Source organism: Mercurialis annua, linkage group LG5 (assembly GCF_937616625.2).
Source record: "Mercurialis annua linkage group LG5, ddMerAnnu1.2, whole genome shotgun sequence".
Taxonomy (NCBI): Eukaryota; Viridiplantae; Streptophyta; class Magnoliopsida; order Malpighiales; family Euphorbiaceae; genus Mercurialis; species Mercurialis annua.
This window is the reverse complement of record NC_065574.1, coordinates 17,578,224-17,595,521: the sequence shown is the minus strand read 5'-3', so window position 1 is coordinate 17,595,521 and position 17,298 is coordinate 17,578,224. Positions and strand designations below refer to the sequence as shown.

The following is a 17,298-nucleotide window of genomic DNA, read 5'->3' as shown; positions in this document are numbered from 1 at the left end:
AATATCGGGAATTTAGAATAATTTTTATTGAGCGGATTAACGGGATTGAAGGAAAAGGCTTAAAAAATTAATATAAAATAAATTATAAATCCCGTGATAATAATTATTTTGTCAAAGTCCGCGAAATATTTTGTAGAATTTATGGTTAAAGTTTCGTGTCGATCGGAGACCGTTTAAAATTTGGACGCGGATAAATTTTGGGCTAAATTGCAACTTTTGAAAGTTTCAAGGACCAAAGTGCAAATTAGCCACATATATATAAGTTTGATCATATGAAAATTAAACGTCCAGAAGCTATCCAACCCATTTCTTCATTCTCACCATCGTCAGTTCACCGTTTCCCGTACGATCTTCGTTTCTCGTCCGTTTTCGACGTTCTATAACTCGAATCGATCATATTTCAGCGGGTAATCACGGTAAGCACGTCGTTTCACAGTTTGTTTGAGTTTATTTGATGGATTTTTTGTTAAAACGTTAAGTTTACGGCGAGATCGTATCGAAGTTACGTTTTTGATTCGTTTTAAGCGTTTTCTTGCGTTTCCGACTAGCTTGATTGATGTTTTGGTAAATATAATGATTTGGGGTGTTTAAACGTCGAGTTTTGAGGTCGAAATAGTCGTTTTAAATGGCTGGCTTCGTGCACCTTCCTAAACTGAGGGGCACGTCGTGCCAAGGGGTTGCACGACGTGCACGTCTCCCTTCTTGAAGGGTTTGATGCGCCAAAACCTAATTCGATTATCCCCCGACCCGATATCGACTTCCGGACTCCGAAAATGCAAAATTCGGACGTTAAACGTGTAAAATATGACTTAAGGTTCGGAGGAAGGTTGAATATGGTTATCAATTGGTTTTCTTAGGAATACCTAAATACTATATCGGGAATTGAACGAGAAATTCAATATCGAGATATAGCAACTCATGTGTATCAGAACGGCTTCCATGTCGGGAATGATGGATCACCTGACATCCACTATAATGGATATATGTCAGACGATGGTACTCTTTTTGTGGCTCGAGGTAGATCACTTTCACCTAAAATGGTGTATAGGCAGACAGTGACAATGAGTCACAAGAGGAGGACCCAGAGGAGGATCCGTTAGTGGATTCCAACATAGAACAGTTCAAAAGTAAGCAGTTCTGGGCCGAGCTACGCAGATACCATAGCATGAGAGAGGATGTAAGAATAAGAAGGACTTAGGCAGAGTCTAGCCCAAACAGTATCAGGGCGCAAGTAGATTCTTATTCAAGATGTATGCTTTCTATCGAGGCATATACTGTTGAGTTTCTGCGCATGGTGAGAACAGTTCCTGAGATTAATAGGGACAATGACGAAGTCAATCGTCTCTATATTAGGGGTCTAGTACCCGAATTGTAGACCGGTACCATGATACGCTTGAGAATTACGGATCATTTTCTTCTAGGGCTATATAGATAGCCAGCGACCATGAGTGGAACGGTAACCCGATCCAACCTTTCTTCTTCAGATGCAAAGAATACCCTGTGTTTAGGAATCATGCCAGTAATACTTGGCATAAACCTGCACACATGAAAAGAGGCAGAGGTAGTACTAGACACGCTAGAAAGCGCGAACATGGCATCGTAACTCGAAAGAAGGACGAGTCTAGTCAGGCACTACCCGGTACAACATGATTTTTCTGTTGTGTGCCATACACGTGTCACGACCCGATTTCCACCCTAAACCAAGTCACGACCGGCGCTAGGGAATGAGAATGGTTGTTCCGAAACCCGTAGCAAGCCTAGAACCTCTAGAATTTTTATGCAAATATTTTTACTGGATACGTTTTCAGAAAACATAGTTAAAACCTTTCTCGATTAACGCAAATACGTTTCTGAAATACACATATAATAAAAAACTAGTTTTTAGAAGTACTGGTCGGATAACCGCATTTTCTCAACCCTCGCTTCCCTTTGAAAATCTGGCGTGGTAAGTACTGGAAACCAGGGGCTTAAGTCTCGCCTGCCTTAACACATAGGCATCCCTGTTCTGAACCACACGCCACTATTTTTAACAGTTAATATGTTTAATAAAATAATGCGGACACCTTTGCGTCTCACAACGGTGGTATTAAACATATTAAAATACATAGCGGACCGGTTACACTTAGCCGGCATATATAAAACATACTGTTTTTTACCCTCCCAAACACATACAAGGCCGACTCGGTAACTATATACAATGCCACTATGCAGCTACCCAATAGGTATACACACACGTGCACTAGATCCTATCATAGTATCTAAAAAAGGACTAGTGGCACGGCTGGTGGCATATCACACTTATACTATTGCAGCATTCTAAGAGTACAAAACCATATGTACAATACCAAAAAGAAGAGCTTCCTTGAAGCAGGAACGTGGGATCTCGACATACCTCAAAGCTCATCGCCTAGAAATGGGAAACAACAACGGGTCAGAAATATAATTATAGATAAATACCAAAATCGCATAATATATATAAAACAATTGTATATATAAAATATTACCAATTCGTCGATCCATATGAAACCCTAGTCCACAAATGTCATAATACACACACTCACATTTTGAGCTTATAGACCACAGACTAAGGACCGTGAACTGAATCACAGCCGTCCACTTCTGTATCTCTGTTACCTGGACCGTAATCATGAAACTTCCATTGCGGTTTGACCGCAACCGTAACCATATTACTATCATCTCAGGGTTTACCCGTGAAGTTAGGGCATCCACTTTGCCAATGACTTAACACGACGGACAAACCTCTATACCTCGACATAAGTACATCTAGAATCAGTCTCGGTGATCACGCAACCCTATTGTCGCCCAATAGGTAGGTCGTTCCAATGGATCTCTCTTGGCTAAGTTTATACTGCTACGATTGTGGTTTCAAAACATATGAATACTGATATTCAAAAGAAAACACGTAAACTACTACTTCTAAGTTACTACTTAGCCCTGTCGTATGTGTGACAGACTCCCCTGCGTCCTGGTCTGACTCCTTGACAGCTGGTCGGGTCAAATACACAAAACAGAAAATACAAACACATTAATACTCATCTTTGGAATAAACATATAGGTCTGGGAACCTAGGTTTAAACTAAAATACAAATCACATATCACGTATGGTCTTGTTCTTTTAAAAAATATTTAAATCATTTTTACCTCAAGAAAACGTTTAGACTTCACTCTAGAAGTCCTTTTAGGTATAACAGTATCTAATTAAAATCATTTTATAGTATCGACTTGATTGCAAAAATAATTCACAGTTGTATACTAATTATTTAGCAAAGTGGATTGCTAAATCTTTTAAACTAGTTAAACGTCGACTTTAACACTTTTAAAGTCTTTTTTTAAAATGTTTAACATTACTTTTAAAATCTCATTTTAAAAAACCTAACTTTAGGTTTAAAGTATTTATTTAAAATATTTTAGGTTCGGTCGGCTAACAACTCGGGTTACGAGGCAAAAACCCCTCGGAATCGCCCCCCGGAAGTCCACCGTCAAACCTCGGAAATCCTCCGACGTGCCCCCTCGCAAAAGCTACTGTGCATCTGCACAGAACCATCTGTGCGGGCGCACTGTTGGCTGGCTGTGCGCTCGCATAGGCTTCCCTGTCCGGGCGCATAGCAGTGCTGTGCGGGCTCACAGCTTGCTGTGCGTGCGCAAAGCACGCTAAGCCCTAGGAAAATCATTTCTCGAGCCGTTCCGACGTGCTCCTTTAAACCAAAACGTCAAAAACACCCTATTTCACGTCCTATTACACGTATACAACATCAATTCACAATTCGAACGTATAATTCAGTAGTTCGATTGGGTAACCGTTTATAAACGAATATATTTTAAAATATATCAAAATAAATATTTATTACGGGTTTAATACTCGATTACTTAAGTAATCATCGAAGAAACAGAGCTAAAATCAAGAAACAAACGATCGAACGGAAACCCTAGCTTTTGGTTTCGTTTCTGGAGCTAAGCAGCTCAATTTCTTCTTCTGATTTGAAGAAATGAATTGTCTCTGTACAATTCTTTGAATTCAAATCATATATATAGTAATGGTTAAAGTGTTGTTTAGTACTAGCTCAATCATGCACTTTAAACCAACTTCTTAATTAGTCGTCCGTAACTCAAACGGAAACGACTTTCGAATTTCGTGAAAATTTACCCAAAAATCTCATAAAATATAAAACGAATAAAAATATACTTTTTATTCGCATCCGACTTATATTTTATTTCTAATAAAACATTTTCGATTTATTAGGTCTATATTGACTATGCTTGATAAAATTTCTACTTCCAAATTTTATCAAATTTTCACGATTACCTTTTAAAATTATTCCGCGAATATTGACACCAAAACTATTCATATGGGACTTATGAATTGTTCTGCACCCAATTTGTAAGTTTATATTATTCTCGTTAATTATATAATATATTACTCAGTTTTGAAAGCATTACCGAGATGCTATTCAGACTATGTTCCTCTTTTATTAAACTCGGATGCTCCTATTGAACGGGGTCCGAAGCCATTTAAATCAATCAACGCGTGGTGGGGTCGTAAGGATTTTATTCCTTTTCTTGCAGATTCTTGGGCGAACATTTGTAGGAGACTGCCGACTTCAAACCTGGTGATTAAGCTCAGGGAGCTTAGATCTGAGATAAAAACTTGGAATCGAGAAATTTTTGGGGATATGAATTTGAAGTTTCTTGCTACACAACTCAAAATTTCTGAATTAGAATCTTCTGCTGATTTCCAAGCCTTGAATGATGTTGATGGTGCTAGGTTATCTTCTCTTTATTCGGAGTTTAATACGATTTCTAAGAATCTTAATTCTTTATGGCATCAGAAATCCAGACTTAATTGGCATTCTCATGGAGACAAGAATTCGAAATATTTTCATGTTGTGGCTTCTAGATGGGGTTTGTTACAATTCTGCTCCCGCCATTAAGAAGCAGATTTATTCTTATTACAAGCAGCTCTTTAGTAGTTCAGCAGAGATATCTTATTCCTTAGCTTCTCTTCCAGTTCGGCAGCTCTTAGACTACCAAGCGGCTGCATTGACAATTCCCTTTACAGAAGAAGAGATTCATGCCACTCTTTTAGGTTACGACGATAACAAAGCGTCGGGTCCTGACGGTTTTAATTACTTCTTTTACAAGAAGGCTTGGAAGATTATGAAAGGAGATTCAATTTCTTCATTTCAGCAGTTTTATACGTCTGCGAATTTTCCGGTTGGTCTAAATACTGCTTTCCTTGTTTTACTTCCGAAGTTTAGAGGCGCTTCTGACATCAAGGATTTTAGACCTATCAGCTTGATTAATGGGGTTTTTAAACTCCTTTTCAAGGTTCTTGCTAACAGATTAGCTCCGATTCTCCCTATGGTTATTTCTGAAAACCAGTTTGGCTTTATCAAAGGAAGAAGTATTCACGACTGCCATATGATTGCTACGGAAATTATTCATCTTATTAAGAAGCGGAGGGAACATGTCTTTCTTATTAAGCTAGATTTCCGGAAAGCTTTCGACACCATCTCATGGCAGTTCATTATTCAAACTCTTCAGCGAATGAACTTTGAAAGTAAATGGATATCCTAGATTTCCTCTTTTTTGACTCAGCGCAACTTTCAGTTCTTCTCAATGGTTGTCCGACAGAGAATTTATTTATGGGTAAGGGAGTTTGTCAGGGAGATCCTATCTCTCCCATGTTGTTTGTTCTTGTAGTTGAAAACTTACGAGCTATTTTCTCAAAAGCTTGTAATTTGGGTCTTTTGTCGGGAGTTCATATTGATACCTTAGAGGATACGGTCTCTATTTTACAATTCGCGGACGACACTCTATTATTTGTTCCTAATGATTTGAATATGATAAAGAACCTTTTGCGTATTCTGAGGTGTTTTGAGACTATATCGGGCCTAAAAATTAATTACCAAAAATCTTCGATTATTGGTATTAATGTTGATCATGTTTCATTAACCAGAGCGTCTGAGATTCTGATGTGAAGAATTGAGGAGTTACCCATTTCATACCTTGGGCTGCCATTATCTGAGAGGGCAATCGGAGCTAAATCTTGGGATCCTGTTGTATCGAATTTTTCTTCTCAATTATCTTCATGGCGAAGTAATTTACTTTCACCTGCAAGAAGACTTGTCCTTGTCAAATCCGTGCTTTGTAGTCTCCCTATATATTTCTTTGGCTCTCTCCGTATTCCTCAGTCCGTTGTATTAATCTGGAAAGAATAATGCGTCGTTTCTTGTGGAATGCGAGAACGGATAGTGCAGGCTTTAGCAAGGTAGCTTGGATAGACGTTTGTGTTCCAACTTCTTTGGGCGGTCTTAATATTATGCCCCTCCGCATTAAGAATCAGTTTCTGCTCCTCAAATGGCTTTGGAAGTTGATGAATTCGGATAGGAACTCCCTGTGGTTTAATGTTGTCACTTGTAGCTCGGAGTTTACTTCTTAGTATGATATTGATTTGGTTAACACCAATAAAATGTCACACTTGTGGAAAGGCATTGTGTCTTCTTGTGTCAATAATAAGCAAATCTGGAATTGTTTCCAGAATTCGATTTCTATAGAGCTTGGTGATGGGAATTTATCTCGGTTTTAGACTGATAATTGGCTACCTTCTACTCGGCAATCTTCTCCTCTCTACATTCAGTTTCCCGCTCTATTTAAATTATCCAGGAACAAAGCAGGTACGGTTTCTTCTTTTTACGATCAACAGCAGCTGTAATTTGTTCAATTTCCATGGCGCAGACGGTTACGCATTGGTGAACAGGAAGAGTTTTACTGATTTGCAGCAGCTTCTCCCTTCGGTTCTCCATGAAGGTGAGGACATGTATTTTTGGCGGGATAAAAGGTCATACACTGCTATGTCTATGAAGCATATCTTGTTTGAATTTTTTCCTCCAATCTGTTGTGATCTCGGCTACCTAACAGTTCAGATTTGGAAAGAAAAAATACCTCCACGTATTCAGTTTTTCATATGGCTTCTTTCTCGAGATAGGATATCATCTAAGGAGGCTTTAGCTAGAAGAGGAGTTATTGATTTAAATCAGAGTTCATGTTGCTATTGTTCTTTATTGGAGAGAAGCACCCATATTATGCTACATTGCAACGTAGCTTGGCGTTTCTGGTCCTTAATCCTCAACAAATGTAATGTTCAATGGGTGTCTCCAATGTCGACTGAAGATTTTTATATCCTTTGGGTTTCCTTTTCTGCAGGAAAATAGGTTGATTTATGGAAGCTAATATGGTATTTTGGTACTTGAATTTTATGGAAAGCGAGGAACAGAAGGGTATTCCAGGATGAAGAGGCAGATATTCATTCTTTGGTTTTTTTTGAGCATTTGTAAGTCTGTAGAATTTTACAAATTTCAGCATCATGATTTCCCATACTCGGGGAATGATGTTTTTAGATGCTTTGATTTCTTTTGTAAGAACCTTTAGTCCCTTTGGTGTCCTTCTTTTGCCGTCCATTCATTTGTGGATGTGCTAATATACCTATCATTTATAAAAAAAAAGAAAATTTAAATTTCCAAAATTAATTTGAAATCCTATAGCCACAATATAATTTTTAGGGACACTTGTAAAATAATTTTATCTTTAAATTTAATTTACTCACTCCCGTCTTATAAAATATTAGACATGTGAAAATATTTAATCCCTTAAAAATACGGGATGTTACAACACGCTTATATGATTGGTGTGTTTATGTGCCATACGTGTTTATATTAGTGATGTGTCTATATGATATGATTGTATTGTGTAGTTCGTTATGTGATTGATCAATAAGGCATGCATCGATAGAGTAATTTATTGGATAAGTGAACGCCTATAGAGATAGATGGATAGCATCCCGCACTTATATGCTTTATCCTAAACATAGATGCTTATACGAGAATTGAACAAAGAATACATAAAATACATAATGCACATATGACCTGAAACGTAATCCCTTATATTACGTTTTGATTTACCACGAGGATGGTAAACAGTATGAAAGAAAAATTGCTATGAAAGATCGATACGTGTGCCTAAGGGCTACGTGATATAAGATTATGATCGAGACGATGGACTATAAAGATATTTGATTATTAGAGACGGGGGAACAAAATATTCATAAAGCAATGCTAGAGAAAAACACTTAGATAAATGTTTAAAGGTGACGAAATTTCCAATATCAAAATGATAATAAACCCCAATAAATAAAAACGAAAAGCCATAAATGTCGCAAAGTGTGTCATCTGGAGAGACTTAAGATTTTTCTAAGATATGAAAATTTTGTGATCTTAAATAGTGCAATTGTGCTAAGACCTGACATATGATATGTCATGATCACGCTATCAATGCATGCAAAAGATGATTTTCAAAAACATAAATTATGCATCATATTTTCACGAGTAATGAAAGAAACAAGATTTTATCGAGCAACCCTTTAGTGATGTGAGATGTTGTAATACCCCAAAATATTTAATTAGCTAATTGGACCACATGTCCAGTTTGGACTCGTCAGAGTGGCGATGTCGAAAAGATTTCCGAGAAATTTAAGTAAATAAATTTTAAGTAGGTCGGTTTCGGGAAAGTAATTATGTGGAATTTAATATTATATTTCAGTTCTAAAGTTAGAATTGGAATTAAAAGGAAAAACGTTAAGAAAAGCCCAAAATAAAGTATAGGGACCAAAGTAGTAATTTAGCCACTACGACTCAAAAATTGAAATTTTAGATTTTGACAGGAAGGTATTAATATCGAGCTTCGTATTGTTTATCGGATATAAATAATACGTATAACTCATAATTAAAGTGTTAATTGATTTAGCTATGGACTAAATCGTACGAAAGAAAAGTTCAACAGTTAAATTATAATAAAGAAAGAATAGAAGGATCAAAATGAACTTTTAACCATATATATATATATATATATATATATATATATATATATATATATATATATATAATTTGAAAGAAAGGATCAGAAGAAGGATCCAGAGGAAACGAGAAATCACGATTGATACCGTCGTTTCGCCGCCGTTTCTTTTTTTGACGTCCGATTCGAGCGATTTTCGCGGCGATTTCTTCAGAATCAAGAGCTCTATCCGTTCTAAGCTCTGTTTCAAGGTAATATCTCAAAAAGTGATGCTAAAAATCGAGTTATATGGCTTTTTTAGTTAAGGATATTGAATTTGACGTATTGGATCGATTTTGGTGTTTTTGTAAGAAACGGGAATATGGGTGTTATTGGAAAAGGTGTTAAAAGCACAATTGGAATAGCGAAAATCGGCGAAGCGCCCGGAAAATGGGTTTTCCGGTGCTGTGTGCGCGGTTGCACACGGTGTGCGATCGCACACACAGGTTTGCGGACGCACACTGGAGTGTGCGGACGCACACTGGAGTGTGCGGACGCACAGTGCTTGTGTGCGCCCGCACAGTGGGTCCATGGGGACCAAAATGGGCTTTTAGCCTTAATTGAGCGGGATTTCAATATTTTCGAATATTAGACCCTAAAAACGATTAAGGACCCCGATAATTTAAAAAGTAAAGTTTTAGCTCGACGTTTTCGATAATTAAAGATAACGAGAAACGTTAAGAGTGTTATATGATTTTCGAATACGAGAAATGAAGTTCGGTATATCGTGAATACGATAGAGGAATATCGAGTTCACGAATAATATTAAAAATGAAACTAAACCTTAGAAGTTGAAAGTACTATACATAAAACACGCGACTCACGTTTAATTATTAAACGTTAATTATTATGTAGCAGACGTGTCAGCGAGCAGAGAGGGATAGCGAGAGCATATTATTTCATCGATCACGTCATTGATTGGATTGCGGTTTTTGAGTTGCACTTTACTTTCGTGTATTATATATATATATATATATTAAAGTTATTTTATATAGATATGTATATTGTTTATACGCATCGCATGATATATGATTTGATTAGAAGTTATATGTTTATATCAAGTTTATATACGAGACTAGTGTGTGATCCGAAGAAACTAGCTACCTATTGGGTGTCAATAGGCTAAGTGATCACCAGTATCGAGTCAGTTTAGTGTGTTGCATATAATTAATGTTTTGATATACATGTACGCTATGATATAAAATGACATGATATGAATATGAATTTCGAAGTTGGACAATGAATTCGATACGAGTGAGCACTCGGCTACGGTGTAGTCTGGAGTCCCCGTATCTAGTGAATTGGACTCACACTTTGGGATTTAAGAGATAGGTCGCGATCGACGAGGTAGAGTGTGTACACTCCCGGGTCGGACTATCTGGATCAGTATGATTTGATTATTCGAAAATCGCGTCGCATGATAGGATATTAGTATCGAACGGATCAAATACCTGTTTATATGTATTATTTTATAATACTGTTTTTATTGAAATGCGATGCTATGTTTTATAATAATATCGTTAGTAAAATGCAAACTCACTCATTATTTTCCCAAATACTGACCCTCACCTTTGATGTCTTTCAGGTGCTTAGTGTGTGGACTTAGCTAGAAGCCAGTTTTGAAGTCCAGAAGTCAACTGTGTATGTATAGTTTTCTGACTTCTGTGAGTGCTGCAGTAGTAGTCCAGTGTCGACAGAGTATTTTCCTAGACAACAGTACATTTTGATTGTACATATTACTTGCTGTCTTGTTTATATTTTTGCAAGCTATGTATTATGTTTTGTTCACGGCCCCAGATGTTAGTGATAGGTCTGAAACGCTAACTGGTGTATATAGTACCGCGAGGCCAGTTCGTACAGAGTACGGTAACTACAGCCGGCGAGGTTTTAAACAGTTAGTGTAAATATTTGGTTACATGTTATATATGTGCTTATTTGCTTCCGTTGTTTAATGTTAGTTGTTTATTATTTGCGAAAAATTAATAGTGGTTTGAGGCTTGCTACGGGTTCCGGAGCTACCACTCCTGTTCCCTAGCGCCGGTTGCGGCTCAATATTTTGGGTCGTGACAGATGTCATCACTCTTAGCTACAATTGTACTGATGTTTCAAATGATTTGAATAAAAAGAAAAGATTGAAAGACTGGCCGATCAAAGATGTTTGAAATGAATTTGTTTTGTAAGAAACTCAGATGTAAAACCCTGTGACAATAATAAAAGATTCTTGATAAACAAGAATGAAAAAGAATCTATGTGATAAAATACACCACAATAAAATAATTGCACCCTAATGATAATAGAATGTTATCGAAAGGATCAATACGAGACATAAGAAATTTCGGTAAGATACCTATGATTGGTATTTACACAAGTATGAGACGGTGTAAAAGTAGAAAGTATAAAGTGAGGAGAGAAAGCATAAACACCCGGAAAGAGTACAAGCCATGGAAAGACCATGCAATAGTATGTGAAATTGAATAATACGCATAAAATGCATAGTAATCGATAAAAGTAAACAAGAAAAAGAAATAGATAGTAACGAGGTAGTCTGACGGAAAGACGCCTAGTACGAAGATTAAAGAAGTAAGATAAGAGGAAATGAATTTGATATAGCCGCATGCAAAAAGAGCTAAGCGGACGAATTTGGAATAAGTACAAGATAGGCCATACTGATAAATCAGATGTCAGCAGGAGTTTGATATAAAGATGTACACATGATCGAGAGTGCAACACGTCGACAAGTTCAAAAGGGAGAGGAAAATAAAAGGATTTTATCAGACGATGGTGAAAGCATTACCAGTATGATATAGATAAATAGAGTCGAAGGATCGAGAAATGAGATACGCCATGAAAGATGGATGTGAAACATATCAGGTAATGCATAGAGTTCTTTCAACTTCGTGAGATTCAATCTCAGGAGTCCATGAAGTGTGTAGTTGATATAAAAAGGAAAAATATCCCTATGTCCTATGATACATCGATAAGGATATAAAATGGAAGACCGTATAAGTCTAATAGTAAAGTCAACAGTGAGTAAATGGATAATCAGAGCATCGCAGCAAAATCGAAAAATAAAAGATAAACACGTATTTGATCGAATACGAGAAAGACAAGAAATGTCAAGAAAGGTGACGTTGGACTTTGATAAACTCGATAATTTATACGATGCGAGATAGAGATAGAGATTTGTCGCGAAGTAGTACAACCTAATAAGAGAGTGCTAGGGTTAAGATTAAGATATTGAGAAACAGTCTCCTTAGATCGATGGAATTATTATGAAATAATAATTCACCGTGAACATCGAAGAAAGTAAACGACTAAAAGACGAGGAAAGTTGCTATTTGGAAATGAGAAATATGTGTTAATGATAACATATCGGGAGACGGATCGAGAATTACCTGAATAAAGAAAAAAAGAAGAATGATGTTAGTCGAATATAACATGATTGTTATGCGTTGTTTGGTTCAGACAAACACGGTAACTTGAATAGCGAGAGATACGCTTCGAGAAAAGTGGAAAGATCAACCTTATACTTAATAAGAAAATTTTAAATGAACGTTAAGTATAAAAATTAAAGGAATCTCCAAAATAAGATAAATTGGAATTGGTAACTATAGAACACAGTTCCAAATTAGCCCACGAGGATATGTTTCGGGCAAAATTTGAACCCCGAGACCCGATTATTTTTAATCGGAATCAATGAACATAAGTACATGGTGTTACGTAGATTAAATTTGAATAATTTAATCCAGATATTATTTAATTGGATTGGTTTTTTTTTTTCAAGCTCAAAAAATGAGCGAAAAACATGAATTAACCACAGGATAAAAGTATGGCTAGTAGCCAATTTTGAGGATGGTTTTGGAAGGTAGAAAATTATAAGAATGTGGAATTTGTTTTAGATAGGACTTTTTTGGATGCTTGGTTTATAGGCTCAAACAGTAGCCCATGAGAGCAGTTTTGCAATCTCCAAAATCAATTTAGGAAGACAACTTTGAGACCGATTTTCGATACCTTCAAGGAATAATCTCAACTCGAATTCTAAACAAAAGTTGTAGACCAAATTGCAGACTATAAGAATACAAATTTCATTTGGTAAACGGACGCTTCTGAATAAGCGGTTTGAATAGCTGAAGTAGGCTCGAAAGGCAGTTTTTGATATGTCCAAGTAGACATAAAATGTTAAATCAACCAATAGGATTGTTAAAATTAATCAAATATAGTTTTTATTAATATTTAAAACGATTAAAAAGGATGGATAAAGTTTGTATAAGATAGTTAAAAGTTAGTATAAAAAAAATGATACGATACCAGTAAAGTACCAAGGTTATGGGAAATAGTAAAGTTAGTACCGGACTAAAAGAGTTAAGACCTATGAAAATTCGAGGACAAATTTTTATAAGGAGGGGAGAATGTAATACCCTGAAAATTGGACAATTCAAAAATAAACGGTGCGTCTCATTTTGAATTGTCAAAATGAGAAAAATAAGGAATTTAGCGGAAAAATTAAATAAAAGAGAACTCGAGTAGGTCGATATTGAAATTATAATAAGAAAATTTCAATATTAAAATTCCATATGAGAAATAGAATTGGTCTAAGAGAAATATATGAAGAAATGGATAAAAGTAAATTTAAACCCAAAATTGGAAAAAAATATTATTTCCCGGAAAATATTATTTAAGTAGATTATTAACGGGGTTTAGTATTTATAATAATAATATCGATTAATTGGATATCGATATTTATTAAGCAAAATATGAATGCAAAAAGTAAGAAAATAAGCATTTTAGCTCAAATTGGAAATTGAGCGTGTTTGGCCGAAATTTATTGAAATAAATTATTAGAAAATAAAATAATAAAATATCGAGGTAGTATTATTTATTTGGATATAAATAATACAAAATTTATCGAGCCTAAGTTGTTGAGAGATCGATGGACAAAATTGAGTGAACTAAAAGCCAGAAATGAAAGCGGTTTAAGTTAGTAACTTCAAGGACTAAAAGAGACTTTTTCTCCACCTATTTATATCACTTGCACTTGATTTTAAGAATAGTTTCTAGAAGAAAAAACTCGTTGAAGACATCTCCTTCATCATCAAGTTCATTCAAAACTTCAATTAGCCATTGCTTCTTCGTTTCTTGTCTGATAGGCGTTATTCTTGCGGCAACAGAACGAGGAGAACGATAGCTACTAATCTTGGCCATCAATTTAAGGTAAAAATTAAAATTATCAGTTAGGAATTCAGAGGTATAATGGTTGTTTTGAAGGTTTAATTGGGGGTTTTTGTAGATGGATTATGTAAGGTGATTACGAGCTTGAATGGAGGATTTGTATGGTGATTTTGATGATGAACCTTCGGCATAGTATCATCAACCAAGTTGAGGAATAATATTTTTGATTGAGTTTGTTGATTAAAATTGGATAAGGAATAGGCTTTATATATTTGGCAATTTATTGAAGATTATGATGTTGATATTTGATGATGTTAAACCATAGAAATTGTGTTGTTAATGAATGGATTTTGGATAGGAAATTTGTTAAGGGTTTCGGCAATCATATAGGTTTAAGGTGTGAGGTTTAATTAATGGTTATTGGTATTGATTTTAAGTTGCTATAGCTGAAAATAATATGAGTTTGGTTGATAAATCTCAGTTGGAAATGAAGATATGGTTAGGCCATAATGTGAAAATTATGCTTGAATGTATTTGATAATGGTTAAGTCATGGATTGTATGTAGTTATGCTTGTATATCATGGCTGCGTTGTGTTGATATAGAAGAATTCTTTTGATAAGTTTTTGAACCTCGACGCGTAATAATTTTGATTCGAATCTACGCGAGCTAGTTTGACGGTTTTGCGGTTAAACGTCAAACGTTAAACGATTCTAAATATAGTATAAATCATTTGTAATGATGATTATGAGGTATAAAAGTAATGAAAAGACTAAAGCTAAGTGGACATAGTATATCAAGTTATTTGATTCGGGAATCAAATAACGATCGGAATTGAATACGAGATCGATAGTTCGACGAAACAAAATGCGATTAAAAGTCAATAGTAAAACGATATTGAGTTAAAGTGATAAGTCGAGATTGAGATAAGTCAACCTAAGTTTATAACTTAGGTATTATTATATCGATTATACGTTTATTAATTAAACGTATTTGGTTGTATTTTGTGACAGACGTATCGACGAGCTTCACGATTAGTAGTATCGGCATAGCGGGATTCAGCCGACGTAAAATTATCGTGATAATTGGATAGCAAGTCATGAGTATATTTAAATTACGCGTATTATCCCATGAAAAGTATTTATATATAATATATGAATAGTATTTAATCGCATCGCATAAAAATATATGTAATTGAATTATTTGTATCAGATTCAATTGTATTGGTTAGAATTTATTGAATTGGATCGATTGTACTGGATTGAATTGTTTGTATTGGATTGGATTAAATTGTTTGGATTGTATTATTTTTCTTATAACTTGTTGGTTATTTGCAAAACGTGAAATTGTATACGATCCGAATTAGTTATGTGAGCACAGAGTCAAGTCAGTCTTAGACAATAGAACTAGACCGAAATAGACTAACTTATATTGCGATTGATATGAGGTTGAACTCGTTGGAACTATCTCGAGACTTGTGTCGAGGGAGTTAAACTCGGTGTAACTATCTCGAGACTCACCTCGATTCTTTCGGACATTGAGTATGATACGAGTTGAACTCGGTGGAACTACTCCGGGACTATATCACTTGGTATAGGTTGAACTTGGTCGAACTATCATGGGACTTTACCAAAAAGGACACGAGAAAGCAGTACTCTCAATAAGCCTAAGAAGATGCCTAGAGTAATAATTGTCCAGGATTAAGATTGTGATCGGATCAAATACTTGCTTAAATGAAATGTTTGTAATCGATGTGATCGTATATGTGTAAAATGTTTTAAAATGCGATGCTTATTTTGATAATATGTTAAGTAACATATATCCCACTCGGCTTAAAGCTGACCCTGTTGTTAAAATGTTTTCACGTACCTAGATTCTGGACTTGGCTAAAAGTTCATTCTTTGACCGGAAGTCAATTTGCTAAGTACAGTCCTGACTTCCCTAGTTGCTGCAGTAATATATTGTTTTGATCGAGTCGTGGCCTAGTACAGCAGTGTAACATGATATGTTATTTTTCATTGATATCTTGTATATACAAGTTTTGTTGGCTACGATAAGCATGTTTTGTTCCACAGAGGTAGATGCCTGTGAGGTAACCTTATACACTTGTATGTATCGGGCTAGTACGTTGAGGATACGGAAACGATAAGCCCATGTAAATTCTATCGATGGTTTACTAGTGTATAAATGTGTATTTGTATAAATGCTTCCATGTGTATAGCCATCGTGTGATCGATGTTTGCAAAAACATTTTAGTGATTTTAGGCTTGCTATGGGTTTTGGAACAATAATTCCATTTCCTAGCGTCGGTCTCGGCTCGAGAAATTGGATCGCAATAATGCATTTGTTATTAAATATTTTAGATGTGATTTGGGGGGCGAGTATAGTTCTTATTCTTTTAAGGAACTTCTTTCTTTAGATGATACAACTTACCAAACTTCTTGCACTGTTACTCTTGAATATAATGGAGTTGCAGAAAGGAAACATAGGCATATTCTTGAGAGTACTTGATCATTTTTATCGTCTGCTAGTATATTTAATGAATTTTAGAGGGAGGCAGCTCTTACTTCTGTTTATTTGATTAATAGAATTTCTACTTCTGATAATTCTGGATTATCTCCTTATGAAAGATTATATGGTAGTCTCCCAAATTATTCTTCTCTTCGTGGTAGCTCTTACTTCTATTTATTTGATTAATAGAATTCCTACTTCTCATAATTATGGATTATCTCCTTATGAAATATTATATGGTAGTCTCCCAGATTATTCTTTTCTTCGTGTTTTTTTGTTCTACATGTTTTGTTCCTCTTCCTCATGTTGAACGGAGCAATTTAACTTCACGATCTACTATATGTGTCTTTCTTGGTTATGGTGCTGGACAAAAAGGGTATCGTTGTTTCGATCTAGACAGTCATAAATTATGTGTTTCTCGTTATGTTGTCTTTCTAGAACATATTCCTTATTTTACAATTCATGACCGCTATCATAGTATATTTATGCCTGATCTTGTTTGTATTGATACTTTTACTGCTGATGATGATGAGCTACCTCCTTATGGAAATCCTAACACTCCTATTGGCCCCTCAACTATAGTCTCTACCCAATCATCTTCTGAGATGGAAGATACCACTGAACATCGATATCCTACACAAAATCGTAAGTCTACTAGACAACCTGATATTGGTTATTCTTACCTTTCAAGATCATTTTCTTCCTTTCCTGC

The 17,298-nt window shown here is 35.5% G+C and overlaps 1 protein-coding gene across 1 annotated transcript; it reads left to right on the top strand.

Moving 5' to 3' along the window:
- Positions 1–939: 939 nt before the first annotated feature.
- On the top strand, positions 940–6,460 carry LOC126681609 (uncharacterized). The gene is made up of 9 exons (XM_050377155.1): positions 940–996; positions 1,049–1,177; positions 1,268–1,371; positions 1,485–1,639; positions 4,444–4,783; positions 4,848–5,578; positions 5,629–5,890; positions 6,002–6,117; positions 6,213–6,460. The coding sequence occupies exons 1-9, from the start codon at positions 940–942 to the stop codon at positions 6,458–6,460; spliced, it is 2,142 nt and encodes a 713-aa protein (XP_050233112.1).
- The last annotated feature ends 10,838 nt before the right edge of the window (positions 6,461–17,298 follow it).

Bases quoted from the DNA above. Each gene is read 5' to 3' on its own strand.
- LOC126681609 (XM_050377155.1), top strand. From the start codon at position 940: ATGTCGGGAATGATGGATCACCTGACATCCACTATAATGGATATATGT. The intron at 1,178-1,267 runs GTAAGAATAAGA...CTTTCTATCGAG, and splicing joins ACCATAGCATGAGAGAGGAT to GCATATACTGTTGAGTTTCT. The intron at 1,372-1,484 runs GTAGACCGGTAC...TTTCTTCTTCAG, and splicing joins AGGGGTCTAGTACCCGAATT to ATGCAAAGAATACCCTGTGT.